General features: G+C 39.0%; 1 protein-coding gene across 21 annotated transcripts in view; it reads right to left on the bottom strand.

The window, feature by feature from the left end:
• Positions 1 to 106: 106 nt before the first annotated feature.
• The window catches only part of LOC115345507 (E1A-binding protein p400-like), a 54,307-nt gene continuing 35,930 nt past the window's right edge, over positions 107 to 18,483 (bottom strand). For 6 of the 21 annotated variants that reach the window (XM_041125911.1, XM_041125913.1, XM_041125921.1 and 3 more), the window contains 23 exons: positions 17,817 to 17,960; positions 17,350 to 17,508; positions 17,002 to 17,085; positions 16,274 to 16,405; positions 16,111 to 16,155; positions 15,850 to 16,003; positions 15,171 to 15,412; positions 14,448 to 14,621; positions 14,158 to 14,205; positions 13,004 to 13,140; positions 12,388 to 12,444; positions 12,188 to 12,266; positions 11,411 to 11,611; positions 10,313 to 10,358; positions 10,112 to 10,221; positions 9,279 to 9,483; positions 8,606 to 8,769; positions 8,014 to 8,220; positions 7,511 to 7,706; positions 6,755 to 6,885; positions 5,936 to 6,103; positions 5,105 to 5,182; positions 107 to 2,664 (listed from right to left, as the gene is read on the bottom strand). In XM_041125911.1, coding sequence (XP_040981845.1) covers positions 2,392 to 2,664; positions 5,105 to 5,182; positions 5,936 to 6,103; positions 6,755 to 6,885; positions 7,511 to 7,706; positions 8,014 to 8,220; positions 8,606 to 8,769; positions 9,279 to 9,483; positions 10,112 to 10,221; positions 10,313 to 10,358; positions 11,411 to 11,611; positions 12,188 to 12,266; positions 12,388 to 12,444; positions 13,004 to 13,140; positions 14,158 to 14,205; positions 14,448 to 14,621; positions 15,171 to 15,412; positions 15,850 to 16,003; positions 16,111 to 16,155; positions 16,274 to 16,405; positions 17,002 to 17,085; positions 17,350 to 17,508; positions 17,817 to 17,960 — 3,234 coding nt within the window. In that variant the 3' untranslated portion in view covers positions 107 to 2,391. Of the gene's footprint in view, positions 2,665 to 5,104; positions 5,183 to 5,935; positions 6,104 to 6,754; positions 6,886 to 7,510; positions 7,707 to 8,013; positions 8,221 to 8,605; positions 8,770 to 9,278; positions 9,484 to 10,111; positions 10,222 to 10,312; positions 10,359 to 11,410; positions 11,641 to 12,187; positions 12,267 to 12,387; positions 12,445 to 13,003; positions 13,141 to 14,157; positions 14,206 to 14,447; positions 14,622 to 15,170; positions 15,413 to 15,849; positions 16,004 to 16,110; positions 16,156 to 16,273; positions 16,406 to 17,001; positions 17,086 to 17,349; positions 17,509 to 17,816; positions 17,961 to 18,483 lie in introns of those variants that run through there. The other 15 variants (XM_041125925.1, XM_030024381.2, XM_030024382.2 and 12 more) reach the window with 10 other exon arrangements.

Genomic DNA, 18,483 nt, shown 5'->3' with positions numbered 1-18,483 from the left:
AAGAAGCGCCCGAGTGCCCCCGTTCCGCGGGGCGGCGACCCCCGCCAGCCGCGGCCGGCAGCGCCCTCCCTCCCCCGCGCGTTACAGAAGGCAGGGCGAGGCGGTGTTATAAAAATGTACACTTTATTACACCTTCAGGTAGGATACATCGCTATTCCTTATAATCCTACTGGATCAAGTACAAATGCTTATGTTCATCAGTTATTTACAGGTTGACTTCCTAACACACTCCTGGGAGAAAGACACATCAAAAGGAAAAAAGAAAAAAAAAGCGATTTTTATCTTCATTAACTGACCTAAACAAGAAACAATTGCCTCTTTAGACACCAAATCAGACCAGCACAATGATGCAGTCAACAGCTTTCCCACTGTTGGACGTGTTCCCCCCCCCCCCCCCCCGACTTTCATGCACATAATAAGAGCTAAACATTTAAAAGTAAAACTGGGGCTAACTAAGCAATATTTTTGGATGAGCGACACTATACTGTACACGGTGTCAGTTATCTGTTACCATTGCATTTGCTTTGCGTTTTAAACTATTCCGCTGCCAACAACACCAGCTTCGTGGCTAGTAATGAAGTTCAGGTAATGGCACAGACCAGTGGTTTGGCAGGGTCAGCGGAACACTACTGCATGCACAAACAGCTTAAAAAAAAAAAAAAAAAACCAAACAACAATGCCCCTGTATTTGCAGGCCTGAGGGTCCAAGAAAAAGAGGATGGAGGAGAAAAGAGGTCTAAAAAACCAAAAAAAAAAAAATCAGGAACGCTGCCTGACCCCGTGTTAACATTTGTGATCTTAACAGAATGGGCTGAACCTATCCTACTTAAAACAGAGGAGCTGACTGGGTATTCTTTCTTGTTTAAGCCATTTGGATTGCTAGGTACCAATAGGTGTGTACATACAGAGGTAAGAACAAAAGATACGCTTTCCTTGCCTTTAAATAGGCCTCCCGCCTAAAAGAGTGAAAAGATCACAGAATGGAAAAATAATTTTAAAACCATCTCAGAAAAGGAATGTTGTAATTTTGTCTGCATTTTACAAGTCATGCAGTTTTATGGCCAAAGTAAAATAAATCCATTCAAGCCACCAAGAGCTTTTTGATTCCTCACTCAGTGCTGTTCGCAAACAGTCTGGTTTTCATTTTATGCGAGAAAAGTAAAGAAAACCCCCACAGTTCTATGCAGCTTTTTGCTTGGGGTTTTTTTTTTTGTTGTTGTTTGTTTGTTTTTTTTTTTTTTCATAACAATAAGGCAAACTGATTTGGAGGAAGAGGCCACGCTCTATTCACATCCAAAATACCCACCTGAAGATACATTCATCATTAGCTTTAGTAAAAGAATAGTACAAAAGTTAGATCTTATTCTTTACACAGTTGAAGAATTAAGTCTTAGATTTAATTTCACTATTCTCCCCTTCCCCCAGCCCCCCCCCCCCCCGAGCTGAAAGCTGAGTAGAAAGTACTGAACATTTAAACATGTTGCAAGAGCAGAATGAAACTGAGAGATTAAATTTTATCAGTTGGAGATTTTCCTTGACAGAAGTCCCATGAGAAACAGCTACGGATCATTTGTTTAGCTGTATCCACCGAACAATTCTTTTACAAAAAAAATGGGCTACACTTTAATACACATCTACTATCAACACAGTATTTACTCAGTTCATGCCTAAAATATCCATTATCTTAAAGTGAAATATGAGAATGAGCGCACAGGTTGGGTGATTCAATAAACTGTACACAAAACTACTAACAAACATTTTAAAAGACTTACAAAAATGGAGAATGAAACTTTTTTTCCTTTTTAATTACATATACTTACAGGTTTTCACATTTATTGGCTAAAGTTTGCAGGGAGCACTTCAAATATGTTAGATCTTCCAGAGGCATTTACCTCAGGCAAGAACAACATGCAGCTTTTATACAGATGGAAAATACTTTGCTATATTAGCCACACTTGGTTCTTTGAATGGCTTCGCCCTGGATATCGAGCGTCCACCCAAACTATAGCAAAGAACTGCATATTCCCACGGGCAGTTTGTGGTATGCTAAGATACATGAATTTTACTGGCGTTTATGGCATATTACCATGTTACTTTTGTGAAGCTGGGCAAAATTTAAACATAAGTAATGCTTGCTTTATCTGGTTTGAATGAGCACAGAGAACACTGGCAGAATGCATCTTGTACAGATTTTGAGTGCTAAACAGTTGCTAATACGCTTAAGTTTTATGAGAGTTTCCATGTTTAAATGTTCACCAGCAAAAAACCTTCTGCTAAAAAAAAAAAAAATAGAGGTGGTTTGTCTTCATTTGGATGTTTGGAGTAGCTTCTCACTTGGCTTAGCAAACAAGAAATGCTGTGTTTCCCTGTTATTGCATTCTAATCATTAGTTCAACTTGGTTTAGTAGGTGCCTTTAATCTGACAGTGGGCGTCCTCATTTGTACTTTTGCTTGCTGATTCTGGGCTTCAGATGTTGCTGGTGTCTGGGCTGGATTCTGTACACCTGGAGCCTGAATCTGGGGAGACGCTGTTGTCACAACTTGCTGTTGTATTAGTTTCTGCTGGACGACCTGAGCAGTAGCAGTTGTTGCAGGAATCACCTGAACCTGCTGTTGACCTGCCGTCGTCTGAGAAAGCGTCACAGTTTGGGGCTGAGCTTGTACCTAGACATTAGGATGACAAGGCAATTACAAAAGAATAGTTTTGCATTAAACTGATCATTCACTACGTTTCCACTCTACAGAAGGCATCTGACTTACACAGGCATTCGCTCTCTTGACTGACAAGTATCTTGGACAAAGTAGGAAGGCTGGGAGGGATTCTGGGAACATAGGGTCTGTGGTTTCACTGAGAAACACTGTTCTGTCACATTTTCTAGAGCCGTATAAAACAGACCTAAGAGCCAAGATGCCTGTAACTCAGATCTCTGCAGCGCAAATCAAAGGACATTCCCCCAGATCCTTTACAGAAGATAGACGGAAAGTATAGAAACCCCACTGGATAAACAGGAAAATTCCCATATTGCAGAAGCAGAAGCGAAGGAACAGAGAAAAGAACAGAGGGAGGATCAAAGAGGTTAAAATGCCAACTCTGCACTCATATCATGACAATAAATACCGCCACTGAGGCTTCCTACCAGTCTCTGACATTATACTTTCAGACTACAGCTGCCAGTCTCTATTGCCAATTTACAGTGGAATAGTTTGAGCTCCATCCAGAAATCTAATTTTCATAGCTCTACCCAGAGCAAGGGAGAAAAAAATTCAACGTCTCCTTCTTCAGAGGACAAGGTAATGAAAACTGAGCAGCTCCAGCTGCCTTTGTCAGAGGCAGAAGCCAAATGAAGCTGCAAGGGCTTCTCCAGGGGAAAGTTAACTCTTGACCGATCCAAGAGGAATCCACTGGGAAGCACTAAAAATGCAGGTAAAAAGAATGCTACATACACATCAAGACCACAGTTTTAAAAATACTTAGCATAGCCTAATCCTACTGCCATTGATGTCACTGGCGTGTGTGGGAGGGGAGCTGTTTATTTGTCTTTTTACCATGGACTTCAACAGTCCCAGAGTTATGCCAACGCCAATGACTTTTGAAAATCTAGCTTTTAATGTCCCCTGAAAAATTATCTAGGAGCTCTTACTGACTACAGAGGACAACTCAACTTGTGTTGACTGATGAGCTTTCTACTCCCTGCTGTCTACCTTGCCCTTGAAGCATTCACATCTGAGGTGGTCATCAGTCAGCTTATACCACTTCATCATCGTTTTAAGATAAACAGTCACAGATTTTATTCTGCACTAAAACACTGCACTAAAATCTGTGACAGATGAAGAGCCGATTGGCTCAGATTTTTGTGCACTGAAGGCAGTAACTTCATCCACCATCCAAAGTTAAATCATTCCTGCCAATCAACTGCGTAAGTTATGCCGGTTGCTAAATGGTCTGAATGACATTGTTCTGAACAGTGTTAAATAAACTGCCTGGTATTTAGGGGAGGGGAAACCAAACCATCTGACCTTCTTTTGCCCTAGTCCCGTCTGTTATCATACCACATTCAGAACAGATCCCACACCATTCTGACTTATTGTCGTGGTTTAACCCCAGCCAGCAACTAAGCACCACGCAGCCGCTGACTCACTCCCGCCCCCACCCAGTGGGATGGGGGAGAAAATTGGGAAAAGAAGTAAAACTCGTGGGTTGAGATAAGAATGGTTTAATAGAACAGAAAAGAAGAAACTAATAATGATAATGATAACACTAATAAAATGACAACAGCAATAATAAAAGGATTGGCATGTACAAATGATGCGCAGTGCAATTGCTCACCGCCCACCCGCCGATCGACACCCAACTAGTCCCTGAGCGGTGATCCCCCACTCCCACTCCCCCCAGTTTATACACTAGATGTGACGTCCCATGGTATGGAATACCCCGTTGGCCAGTTTGGGTCAGCTGCCCTGGCTGTGTCCTGTGCCAACTTCTTGTCCCCCTCCAGCTTTCTCACTGGCTGGGCATGAGAAGCTGAAAAATCCTTGACTTTAGACTAAACACTACTAGCAACAACTGAAAACATCAGTGTGTTATCAACATTCTTCGCATACTGAACTCAAAACATAGCACCATACCAGCTACTAGGAAGACAATTAACTCTATCCCAGCTGAAACCAGGACACTTTTACAAAGCACTTGGCACAGCTTTATGAACTGGAACAAAACAACTTGTAACCCTCGATTTGTCCTCATTTTTGTAGAACAAACTCAGATGGCGTTCATTAGTTCAATTATTTGCTATCTTGACTATGTATCACAAGAAACCAATTTTTAAAAGTTCTTTCAGCTCTAGAAAATAGTTTTTTCAATCTGTTTTTCAGCTTATCTACAGTGATGAACCAATGTTGCTCCACCTACCAAAGTTTTAGACTAGAGAATATACAGCAGCTTACTCGGTATTCACATGATTCATTTTTATAGAAGGGCACTTGCTATATCCTTCAAAAATACTGCCTATGCCACACACAAGGTGAAAAACACACATATTCCAAATAAATGAGTTTTCAGTAGGATCATGTTTCTAGTGCTGTATTTGACAAGTGCAAAACCTACCTGTTGGGAAACTGAAACCATCTGTTGAATATTGGCAACAGTAGCCTGTTGCTGGACCACTTGTGGAAGTTTTGCAACCTGTAGTGACATGAAATAAAGAAAGATTTGGTCAAAATAAAAAATTGCTACTAGCAGCAAAACACCATACCTATCAAAACTGCTAGCAAGTGAAAACCTTTCCAAAGTCCTGTTCATGGTAAGCTGCAGCTTGGCATTCTCAGTGATACTGAACTTCTGTAAAACTTTTTAGGTCAGTGTATTGAAGAACTTAGCTAGGAGAGGAAGAGGAAAAGTCATATTTTCAATTTTAACTGCAACATACTCGTTTTCTCCTAACTATATATAAAATTGAAGGAAGCACAGAAGTTCTAATATGCTACATTATCTTAGATATACTTTTGAAAGAGTAAGGCATCCAATTCCTAACCCCCTTCTTTTTCCTTGGTTAGACTGATCCAGTTATGCAGAAGAGAAGACAATTGAACTGTCACCTACTCTTGGCTGCCAGAGATTAGGCTGGGAGGCAGCACCAGAAAACAGGGAGAACTCTGGCCGAATTTTCCTTAGTAAACACAGTATGGAATCCCTTGCTTAATAAAAAGGAGTGACTCTATTTATTTATTTCAACGAGGAAAGGTGAATTTACAGCTCAGATAGTTCCTCTAACCTGCTATAGGGCCACATATTCAGCACCAATGATTTTTATTACAAAGTCAATTTAAACAAACATGTGACTAGAATTAATATGAGTGGGTGCTAAAATGCTACATCACCTGTCATCTTTACAATTCTCCAGTCACAGTAGAGTTTAAAAGTGTAAACCTGTGTTACCTGTACCTGAATCTGGGCCTGCACTTGCTGGGTTCCACCTGGTTTCTGGGTTTGGGAAATTGGAGTTGTCAAGAACTGTGTTTTAATGGCAGGCTGTGTAGTATAAGTTACTTTTTGTTGCTGTGAAGTCTGCTGTTGGGTTTGGACCGTAACCTGTTGAGCATTTATCTGCAGAAGAGAAAAAAAGGCATCAATGACTACAAAATATAGGTGTATTTTAAAGAATAGGTATGTAGCTAACAAGATTAATTACATTTAATTATTGAAACAAAATCCTCCCAGGACTAGTAATAGCAAAATGAACACTAGGCGAAAGCTTTCATGCACTTATACAAATATTCTGAATCACTTAAAGTATTTACTGAAAAGGTTCTCTCTTACACACATGCACACATACGCACGCTTCATATGATCATGCACTTCCAAAAAACCACACTGGTGGCTGATAGACAGCAAAGCCTGTGAGAACATGACATTTCAGGAGAAAGTATATTTCACACAAATTCTATTGTAAACAGGGAAAATCTCTGGGAATTTTCCATGTTTGGTTATGTTAGAAGTGACTAAAGAGAATCTTCATCTTTGTTACTTGAAAAAGAAAACCCAGTTTGGGGCATGAGAAATCACAGCAAACGGCCGCCTTATTGAAAAAATTATTAAGCACCTGACAAGGCACATGAGAAGCCGTTCTCTCTAGACATACTTAAGATTCACCCCTAGAAATACTGACTGCCTCTCTAGGAGTGTCCTCGTAATTCAGAGCTGAAGCTTTACAACCACAGAAGCTTTACATAACTCAATGGGAAAGCAAACAAGTACCTTTTGCTGCACAGTAGCTTGACCCTGTGCAACCTGAGGCTGGATAGCTTTCTGTTGCTGTGCTGCTTGATGATGCTTGAGTTTTAGAAGCTGCTGGACATGCAGTGGCTGTGCAACTACCGTCTGGCCTCCTGAAAATTACAAAAATAATTAGAACTGTAAGAGTCTTCAGTGTATTGCTTTGTCCCAGTAATCACAGCTTGGAAACACAGATTGTGCTTTTTATAGACTTACACATCTGTATAGCTTTGAGCACTAATAACCCACTGATTTTAATGGGAATAAGACGTATGATTTTGACAGTGGAGGAAAAAACATTCTGTTATCTAAGGGCATGAGTAAGCCATCTTTGTGTTCAAACAATAATCTTCCCACAGGAAAAATTCTGTCCATACTAGAGGAGACTGTTATAAAATACAAGTCTTCCTATTTGCATTTTGCATTTTTAAAAAAAATGTGAAATTACTTGTCTTCATTTTTAAAACTGTATCTGCTCACCTACTCTCATGCACAGATTTAAAAAAAAAAACAACCAAAAACCCTACCACTATGGCTAAAGAATCATGCTACCCTCCAGATTAAATGGAGTAAGTGTAATTCTCTTACCTCATTTTTGAAATAAGTAGGAATACAACCTCGATCACTTTAGTTTTTAGAAAGTGTGAGTGTCCCACAGAAGACATTACTTGAAACATTCTACCTTTAAAAAAGTGGCATTTAAAACTTTATTATGTTTTAGCAAGTCCGTTGACATACCTGCTGCTTTCTGTGGCTGCCCAATGGCAACACTAATGCCTGCAACAGTGACGGGGAGTGTAGTGACTCCTGCAGATGACACAACAGCAGCTGGAACAGACACCACCGGAGGCTTTGCCAAAGCAACCTGTGCTGCTTGCGGAGTTTGGGCCTGGATCTGTCCTTGTGCTTGAAGCTGGGAAGCAGGAACACGAGTCTAAGCAGTAAGGAATGAAGATTATTGTACTGGCACAAAAAAATATTTGCTGCATATAATAAGTCATTATAAAGTGATAGTTGTGAATGTTTCTGAATATAACTGCTCCTTTACAGTAATACAATTCAGAGGTGGTATCAGTGGGTAAGTGCAATTTAAAGCTATTTACGTTAAAGCTGTATCCTTTGTACTGCCTAAGTAATGCAAAGGGCACTTGTGTGCATGAATGACCAGTATCCAGTTCATTTAAACCAGCAAAGATAGTAAGGTGTTTAAGACTGTTTTTGCAGAGTCAAAGCCAACTTACAAGACGAGCAACTTGCAGGTTTGTTACAGTAGTGCCTGTGAGAACTGCGCCAGGACGAGGTGCTGTCACAGCAGTGAGTTGTTGAGTTTGCTGTTGCTGTTGCACTTGTACTTGTGCTGTTTGCTGTTGTGATCCTTGCTGTGTCTGCTGCGCTGCCTGCTGCTGGGGAAGCTGCAGTTTCTGCTTCTGCAACTTGATCAGCTGCTCCTGCAAAAATCAAACACTTCCATCATTTCCAATCTTTTACATGACTACAGGAAAAAAATGGAGATTAATCTGAAGCTTTAAAGGAGAAACATGCTATGCCAGACTTCAGTTAAGATCAGAGAGCTAAGAATGCAACTCCTTTACACGATGGTTTGCCACTGAATAGGTAACAGTAAGTGCTTTACATCCTGACCTACTGCGATAGTGGTACTATCTGAAATGGCTAGCAGGCTCACTGCCTTCATGAAATTTTAGTAGGGTCAAATTTCAGGAAGAGCTGCATTTCACTCTAACCCAAGAAAATCAGATACAACACATACTGCTAACGATGCTTACAATAACAACGGGAGTAACATGCCACGTTACTTCAGAAGCATTTCCTTACCTGTGACAATTTCCCTACAGTTTTTATCTGAGCTGGAGACTGGGCTTGTGCCTGAGCCTGAATCTGTGGGACCTGCACCTGAGCAGCCTGCTGCTGCTGTTGCCTCAGAAGCTGGAAGTGAGCAGGGGTAATTGTTTTGCCAGACAGCTGAACTGTTGGTGTAGCTGTGAACAAAGAAAACACAAAATGCTCTGAAGAAAGATTTTCAACATTCAGTTTAATTCATTGATTTCACCTGAAAAGCCAAGCTGTTAAATGCATATTTTTCTGCTCCAGCACAGTTTGTGGACTAACTACAAATAACGACATATTAGCATAAATATGATGTAAAAGCAGAGTAAATAATAAAATATATGATTCTTTCTTCACAATGTTTTTTAGTCGAGACAGTCAGTTCTAATATTTTACTGCTGGATTATTAATAATCTTTTTAAATTGTAATGCCTAGGGGCCAAGCAGCTCTCTACTGCAATACTTTATCCAGAAATACTAGAGAAAAATGTAATCTGGGCACCAACAATAAAGCAAGTTAAAAATCATAGCACTGTTTAATTGTGCTGCCAACAAATCCAGACTTTCAGTATTGTGGGGCTATGGTGGTAAAGCAACCTACAGAAATTCTGAGGCCCTTTACGTACCCTCGGAAAAAAATCCCTAAACACAGGATTATTACCTGGTGTAACTTGAGTCACCAAAGATCTTGTCTGGGTCTGCACAGGTGTTAAGTTTGTAGTTACTACTGCTGATGCTGTCACTGAAGTTACTGCACGAACTCCCTGGGTAGATGCTATGGTCACCAGCTCTGTGGAAGCAGCAGGTGCTGCTGCAGTTCGCTGCTGGGTATGTACCACTTGTGCAGTTGCAGTGCCTCCCGAAGTCTGAAAAGGAACACAGTCATTATTTCTCAAAGTTTCCGTACCTCATATAAAGCTATGGAACCTTCTGGAAATAGACTATACAATTTTAGAAACAAACACAAAAAATGCAAAAGCATTGCAAAAGCAACGATGGTCCACATCTTTCTAACACATCTATCTGTTCAGATATGTCTCACAATCAGCATCTGGCTAAATCTTTTTCAAACAGGCTGATCACCAAACTCTTAACTACACTACAGAAATCTGATTTTACTACCTTTCAATTTTTTGCTTTATCTTTCATAGTCTTAAACCATTAAAATGGTAATAAAGATCATAATTAACAACGCACAAAACAGTTACAGTCTGGAAATAAAAATGATACAACACATTGCCTATGACAGCACTCGTCTACGAATTATTTTTAACAGTAATATCTATTAGGCACTTTTTTCTGATAAACTGTTCCAGTGTGTTCTGGTATTTTGGTAAGGAAGAGGGGTTTGGTACAGAATCACATGATGCACATGAAATTTGCAAGAAGCAGAGCTTCTGATAACATGGAAAGCTAAAGAAGAAAACAGATACACCGATAAAACATGCAACGAAGATCAGTCCAGGGACACAACTAGTGATGCAATCTACTCACAGTCAGTGTTCCAGGTATAACAGGTGAAGCCAGACGTTTATTGATGGGCTGAAAGGTAGCAGCAGGCACTCCAGCAACGGTATTTACTATGACATTTCCACTTACTGTAGCTGAAAGCAAGCCAGGATTAAATGTGAGATTCTAAAAATGAAAATCTGAATGTCCTATCGTCTCCAATGCCTAATTATAAAGTCTTCTTACCAGTCTGTATACTTGTCCCCGTAACTGCTGTTTTGATTGTGCCCGCCTATTTAGAAGACAATTGAGGTAACAGTTCAGAAAAACAATAAAAGAAAACTGAATACAGTTCTTACTCTACCATGCTGTTTAACACAATGCTGCATTCCAGAAGCGACAAAATAAGACAAATGCAGTAAAACACACAGATGCTTCTGCAGTTGTTCATTCATCAACAACAACTGATGTATATATTAGGATTCTGCCACACTAACGAGCAATTGGAGACCAGTCAAATGTTGGTAAATACTGGTCATTTGACATGCTTGTTAGCAGAAGAAGGGAGCAGTATCTTACTCTGACACACCACAGACAACCAAGTCACACATGAACATCACTGAGCAGTAGATACACAGCAATACTTATGGGTCAGAACCCATCCTCGTGTCTTTTTCTGTAAAAGCTGCAGTATTCTTGCCCTTCAACAAGCAAAATAAAATCACCAGTGCCTGCACATATTAGTATGCAAACTGGATTGGCTCTAAAAGCAAAAGCCTCAGACCTGTCATCAGATTAATTAAAACAGACTCTAGATTTAAGGAAGCCATGAAAACTTTGCACAGATTCGCAATAGAACAACCATGGTAGGTCCTGTATGATGCAACGTTCCACTTGCCTTGCAAAGGTTAATAAAGCTTTGGCTTTTAAGCCACTTTAACAGAGTAGCTCTTACAGCCACATTCTTTTTATTTTCCAAGTTCTTTGTATAAACACTCTTCACTGACTGTGTACGTGTATTTGCTCAGACTTGATTAAGTTAAATTTAAGTCTAAACTTCTAAACTGAAAAAGGCAAAAAGTATTTGCAAAGGATATGGTGTTTTTCCACCCCAAAATGCCAAGACCTATTGCTATAATGGTACAAACACAGTCTTAAATGAGCAAAAAAGAAGATACCCAGCATACTCAGGGAAAAAAGAAAGAAAGAAAGAAAGAAATAGCTTTTACCTCACTATACTGACCTAAAATTCTCCCTTTCCAGAGAAAATAAAACACACAAATATGGTACATACAGAAGAACTGAAGTTACTACATCAGAGGCACCAAGCCCTCCCTTTCTTACCAATACTGCTGTGTTGGCCACAGTAGTTACTGCAGTCTGCACTACTGCCTGTGGCTGCTGAACTACCTGTGCCTGAGCCTGCGGCTGAGGTTGGGCTTGTGCTTGCTGTACAGCTGGTTGCTGAGCTTGCTGCTGGCCAGCTTGCTGCTGCTGAGGCTGTGGACCTGTCTGTTGCTGTGCCCTCTGCTGTTCAGCCAAAGCCTAGGAAATCAAAGTGTGAGCTTCATAGTCTTCAAAACATTGCATGTAACAATCAGGATGTATTTGTTTAAAAACAAAACAACAAAACCCCTTTAATTCTAACCACGTTTTATATATCTGCGTGCAGAGACAGCATACAAATCTGTCTTCACTGTACCTCTCTAAGTTACATGACCGAACTAGTTTCAAACTACAAGCTATATTCATGGTTATATGGCTTAGAGCAGAGCACAAGCAATTTACCATCAACAAGCAAGGACAAGTATCTTTTTCTGAATAATATAAGAAAGGAGGCTACAGAATGGTCAAGAATAAAACAAGAATTTTATATGTTTTTAATGTATTTTCAAAAAAGATGCTTCTAAACAAGGAGTAGGAGTATGACATACAGGCCCAAGGAAAGGTCCCTCTTTGGACCTTGGGTATCTAAACCCTAGTCCATGAACAAGCTGCAGCTGCTCATAACATCTACTGTACTGCCAAACTTCTCCCAGGAGGCAGATTTTCTCATACTTCCTCTGTTGCCTAATTTTTTAATTACTGCAGTCATATGTATAGCTGAGATGGAGATCATACCTTTTTCTCTTTTGCAATACGTTCCGCTCGGAGGGATGCAACTTGAATTGGAGGAAGTGGCTTATCATAGTTGATTCCACTAGAAACAATGATAAGACAGAGCACACAATCATTAAAAATAAGTAACTGAAAGGTAAAAAAGAAAAGAAAAAAAGCACTTTTATGCAATTCATAACTCCTTTAAGACAGAGAGTGCCCACCTTTCTGCAAGCACTGATGCATGCTTTGGATTCTTCTGGAAAGGATTCATGCCAAGTCTGAAATTGAGCAAAACTGTATTACTGGAGACAGAAAAAACTTAAAAACATTATTTAATTTCACATGTTTTAGCACATGACGCTGCTGTTTTGGTGAAGTTTTCAAGATATTCCCACCAGTACTGGAGCCTGCACACCAACAGACATTTTAAGAAAGACTCAGAGTAAATATTAAATGAATACAGAAAAAGTTACTGCAGGAATATACGTAGAAAACAACGTACTACTAAGCAGCATAGACATCAAAATGTTTACAATTCAGGCAAATGGAAAGTGTAGTTTATAAAGTAGATTAAAAAAAACCCAACTGAGTGCTCTTCTGCTCTTAATCACATAAAACAAATTCATGCAGTGAGTAAAAGCTAACCCAAACACATGAAATATGAAGGTGTTCCACTAACGCAAGGCCAGGATGCAAGGAAAGAGATCAAGAACAGAAAAACAAAACAGCAGTTTGAAAGAGAGGGTAAAATAACTCTCGGTTGCAAAAGCAATTCAGAACACAGTTTCCAGGAGATCTGTGGTAACAGGGAGATCGAATGATCCCAGTTAAACTTACAGAGGTTTGATAGGTGGACTTCTTTTCCCTGCAATCATTTTCATCATCTCAAAATGATTAGTATAAAGTTGTGTGTGGGTTGCACCCTCATCTTGAGCATAGATCTGATTGGTACGAAGTGGGCGACTGTTTTTAGTCTAAAAAATGAAAAAAAACCAACGTTCAATTGCAAACACACCCACATGGCATTTTGTCTACGTATAAACACATGGTGCGCTTGTAGATTATTTAAAAACGTACTCCAACATATCTATCACAGACTGGTTTCTGCCTCGTGTCACTGATAACTTACTGTTACACAAAACTCTATGGGAAATATATAAAGAAAGAGCAAAATAACGAGCAGTTCTCACGGTCACACTGGCATCAGCACTTGGGGACATACAAAATGGCAAACTCTAATTTGAAAAAGAATCTTTGCTTTAGTTTAGATTTTGCAAGTTTAATTCAGTACCCAAACCAAGACCCCATTAGTTTATAGTTATGCATAGCGCACACATAATATAATAAAACCATCACTGCACTGCTCTCCCAACAAAGCTATGTTAACATCCAACACACCATGCCATTCTAATACTTGGCTTCTCCTAAGTAGAAACTGCCAGTCAGGGACAAACCTGCTTATTAGCCAGAGCATGGGACTAGAGTCAGAAGTTCTAGATTTTCTACCCAGTTCTGTCACTAAATTGCTGTATGGTTTGGAAGAAGCTGTTTATAATCATGGAATTTATTTTTGTTTCTGTAGTGTACTATCATCCTCATTTACTAAAAGGTGCTTCAAGCATTAAATTCACTATGTATTTGTAATCCACTTAGACTCTAGCATGAAGTACATTCTTACAGATCTTAAGTACCCTCATAATAATCAGGATAAGTTATATGGTGGTTGTTAGGTGGAAAAATACCCACTACAGTTTAAGTGAAATCACAAACTTCTTGCATGATTTAAAATTTATCTATCAAATCCAAAAGCTGAAGTCTGGTGTCAATCCACTGTATCAACAAAGAAAGGAAAAATAAATTTGGAATTGTAATTGATGTTTCAGAACTCAAGTAACACTCAACATGGATCTCATATGAATTATCTGCCCACCTCCATTGCTGCTAAATACCACAGTGTCTAGATTTGATTTTGAAAGAATACCAATGCACACCTTATAAATACTTTTTGTCTTCTTTTTAGGATTAGCTTCGTACATTAGCTGTAAAATAAGAAGGAAAGTTAGATGATCTTTTGTGGAAGATTTTGTTCAGGTGCTTTTTCTTTTCAAAGAAATCACATAAAATAAGTGGAAATCCTGATGAGGATAATTTTATAATCTTTTAAAAGTTATTTATTTACACTGTTGAAACATTTAACAAAAAACAAGTGTTTACGGAGATAAGGAAAAAAAACTCTATAAACTTAAGGTAAAAAAAGACGCATCATTCTATGTAAACTCACCTTTCCTTCTTCCCTTGGAATAATGACATTTTCGTATCTGTTTCGGCATTGTTTTGGTGAGCGATAGACTCTGCTGCATGAGTTAACAACATCACTAACAAGGTCCCAATTGGGAGTGTGTGCTGGCGATACAACAGCAAGATTTAAAGGAAGCTCCAGCAGCTGCTTCACTGCCTACAATAGATAAAGGTACAAAAGCTTCAGAAGACAAATCATTCCAATCTTCCAAACCTACCCTTATCTGCATGTGTCCACACACCATTACTACAACGATACAGTCGGCTTAGGGCTCAGGCTATGTTCACCTACATTCACCGAGAATAAATAAGCATAAAATACTATTATGCAGACTGATATGCAAGAAAACACTTGGAGATTGGTACAAGAGAAACAGAGAGCTGCCATTCGAGTGCTGCTCTCTTCTCAAAGGTGGGGAGAACCTTAGCTGCATTATCCAATGTCCAGCCAGCACAATTAATCTGGAACATAATAGTAAGTGTTCTCTACAACAAAAATAGGACTTAATCATGCATTTCGTAATTTAACCTTTAATTTATCCTTAGAGGAACACAAATGATAGGCAATCTGTTCTGAGCAAAATGCCAAACTAGCCATTAAGAATTAGAAATAACCTTGAAGAGATAAAGTGCAGAAAGCCATTTCTGAAATTAGAAGCCAAAATACAATAAATAATAACACCAGAAAGTGCAGGTATCATCTGACCTGCAGAAGTGCCCAGTCTTCACTGATCAACCACTCTGGGTTATCCTGTCCAGCCTCAGCAGCTGGTTTGACAAGAGTTGGCAAAGGCTTTGCAAACTGTGTTTGTTGTTTCAACAAGATGTTTTTCTTTTGCTCTTTGCCCTCTCGGCGCATTTTCAACATTCCTGGAGTTGCTCGATCAAAAAGTGAACGAGGTGGAATAACTGTCTCTCCATGACGTTGTTTTTTCTTCCTACCTGCAGCTAAGAAAAAAAAAAATTTAAAAAAAAATTCTTGGTAAATAGTTACTACCATTCTTTGATTCTTCTCCTACTTATAGCTGCAAAATGCTCCTACATGTGTACAGAGTATTCCCCACTGCCTCTTAAAAGCGGACTGTCAGTAACTAAACAAAGCCCGGTATAAAGATCAGCCTTTTCCTAACTCACATAGTAGAATGCCCATTTTTCTAAAATTGTCCTTTTAAAAACACCTATACGTCTAAATAGAAAGACACAATGTAAGAACTGAGGCTTCCAGTGATTCTATTCCTTCAAGACCATGGTGAGACAAGAATTTTCATGTCTTCAAACCTGCAGATTTATCTTTACTGGACCAGACATGTAGGAGGTATGAAAAATCCCTTGATTTTTTTAACTTTCAGCAATGAATCTCAGAACAGTTTTGAAGAAACACTTACCAGATGGATCTGTTTTGTGTCGTTTACGTTCCTTCCTGACATACACTGGAGGCAACTTTGATTCTGGAATAGGCGTGGTATCATACATCAGGCACATAACAGAATCTATGTAGATATCATTGTCATCCTGAGGTGGAGTGGGAGGAGTCCAAAGCTACACAGAACAAAATTTGTAGTTACTGCAATATTAACTCTCCACTGATCTTTACGTTTCAAAAAATTAAAAGCCTGTTTAGGCTGCTTGGTGTTACTTTTACTTACTGGCATTATTTCGGTTTGTCCATCTGGACCTTCATAGACATATTCCTACACAGCAAAAAGAGAATACAATTCAAATGATCCCACTGAACCCTGAAGGAAAAGGTCTTCAGAAAAACTCTTAAGAAATACACTATTAAGAAAAACAAGACTAATCAGGAATTACTTTGTTGTATGCATCCTCCCGAGTGTAGGTTAGAAGTTCCTCTTCATCCTCCCACAGCATTTTTTGCTCTTTTTCCTTTAACTCCTTCATATGCTGGACTTCCCATGCTTTCTTTGCAGTTTTCAATTCCATCTAGATGAAAGTCAGACTCCTTATAAACTTTATGCAGTAACAGACACTGGATTAAAGTGTATCAATTTGTATTTTACGGACAAACTCCTTGAACTTTGACATTTTCAGGCACAGAAATCTTATAGCAATTTCTTAACAGATATTTTCACAATCATTTAGAAGAGATTTTTCTGGTCTCTGTTGAGGGTCTTTAAATCCTCACAATAAAGCAAACTCAGAATTTCAGTTAAACAACCAAGACAACCAGAACACAGCTCCTTTACCCAAAAAAGCAGGCTCACTGAAATTAATGAAAGTTTTTCCCCCACTGTCAATGGAGTACAACAAATATTTGCTGAGCTGTTCTGAAGAATGTCATTCCCATCTTATAAAAAAGAAATTAAGAACTGACGCCTGCTTAAACCAAGAGAATCCCAAAATAATAAGCTCTGTGTAAGGCATTCCAGTGTTCATAAAGTACAGCAAAGAGAAGATCACAAAAGTGCCTACAATCTATTCCCTGTCATTGGAGAAACTTCCACTTCGCATTGAAAATATAACCCTGCTTGCACATACTGTGCCAGAACAACATGGAAAAGAAAGATTTGTTGTTTTACCTCATTCAACCGTGGCTCATTCTCATCAACTGAAACGTGGAAGAGCTCTAAATAATTCATAGCATACTTCTCAATTGGAGTCAGCTGAGAGAACGTATCAAGTAAAAAAAAAGTTAGTATTGAGCATAATAAAAGTTAACTGAAGGAGAGTGTATCAAAGCTCTCCTTAAAACTGATCTCCCCCTCTGATGGCTTAACATCTTAAGTCAGTAAGACGTCTCCCATCCATTTAATGGGATTATCAATCCCATAGACAACAAAGTTGCTTTAAGGCCAGACTGCAAAGAAATTGAAATATTTGAACTAAACATTACTTTTTAACCAAATAATCGTGGAAAGTCATGGTACCTGATCCACAACAGCAACTAACTCCTGCAGCTGTGAGGGCTCTTCATTGTATTTTGTCTCGCAGAGCTCTGAGATTAAAGGTTCAATGCTTGACTCGGGTCCTATTTCTTGTACACGATCATTTGACTCCTCATCCTCTTGTTCAATACTGTTGAGGGCCTTTCAGAAAGATGTATTTTAAAAATAATGAAGACTTCAAAAATATGGAAAGAAACCCCATAAGAAGTTCACTGAAATCCAACACGAATTTCTGGAATAAGTCTCTGCTGAGGCAAGAGAAACAGTCCCCAGAAAGTATACAACTCAGCTGTGGGCTTCTGGAAGTTTTGTTACAAGGAAAATGACAAAACAACGTAAAACTACCAGAAAAAGAGATTGACAGAATTTACCCAGATAAAAAAAGGTAAGGCAGCTGTTTAATACTAATGTTGCACAGCTGTACTTTTAATGTATGTATTAATAATTACCTCTATGAATGGTCTTGCAACTTTAGGTGAAATATTTTCAGCTGGAGATGGCTCTTGAGAAAGTACTACAAATTCTTCTGCTTTCACTCTAAATCCAGAATCCTCCATAGGAGAATGAACCTCAAACAATTCCTGAATCGTTTGCTTGGTAAGCAGAAGAAAAAAAAAAAAAAAAAAAAAGAGAGAAGTACATTCAGCTTTCGCGACCATTCTATTTTTTTATATAATTTTGAATTAGCTCAGGTTCAAGTGACCTTATAAATTATGGACTGACTAAAGAAAAAATAAACCTTTATCTATTATTTCTGGAAAATTGTCCATTTTCTCCTCTGTAACCTTCTCTTGTAGGACTACAGAGCAGAATAAAGTGTTAACAGTTCATTTATAGGGAAGTCAGAAATACACACTGTCTCATCCTGCACTACCATATTGGGAGTGCCAGAAGGAGATGGACTAGCTTCATCAGTGCAGTCACTGCCTTCTGCATCTTCAAAGCAGCAATTGAGAGCCTATCTCACTAACTACCCAAACTTTGTATTTCACATTTTTAAAGTTGTTGAAACCTTCATCCTTACAAGCTCTGCAGAATTTTGCAGCAGGGTGCAAGAAAACAGAATATATTAAGTCACATAGGTGATGCCTGTGCACCACTGTGCAAGTAACAGAA

Source organism: Aquila chrysaetos, chromosome 9 (genome assembly GCF_900496995.4).
Source record: "Aquila chrysaetos chrysaetos chromosome 9, bAquChr1.4, whole genome shotgun sequence".
Classification (NCBI taxonomy): Eukaryota; Metazoa; Chordata; class Aves; order Accipitriformes; family Accipitridae; genus Aquila; species Aquila chrysaetos.
Note: the sequence above shows the minus strand (reverse complement) of the source record. Positions and strands in the feature narration are given on the sequence as shown.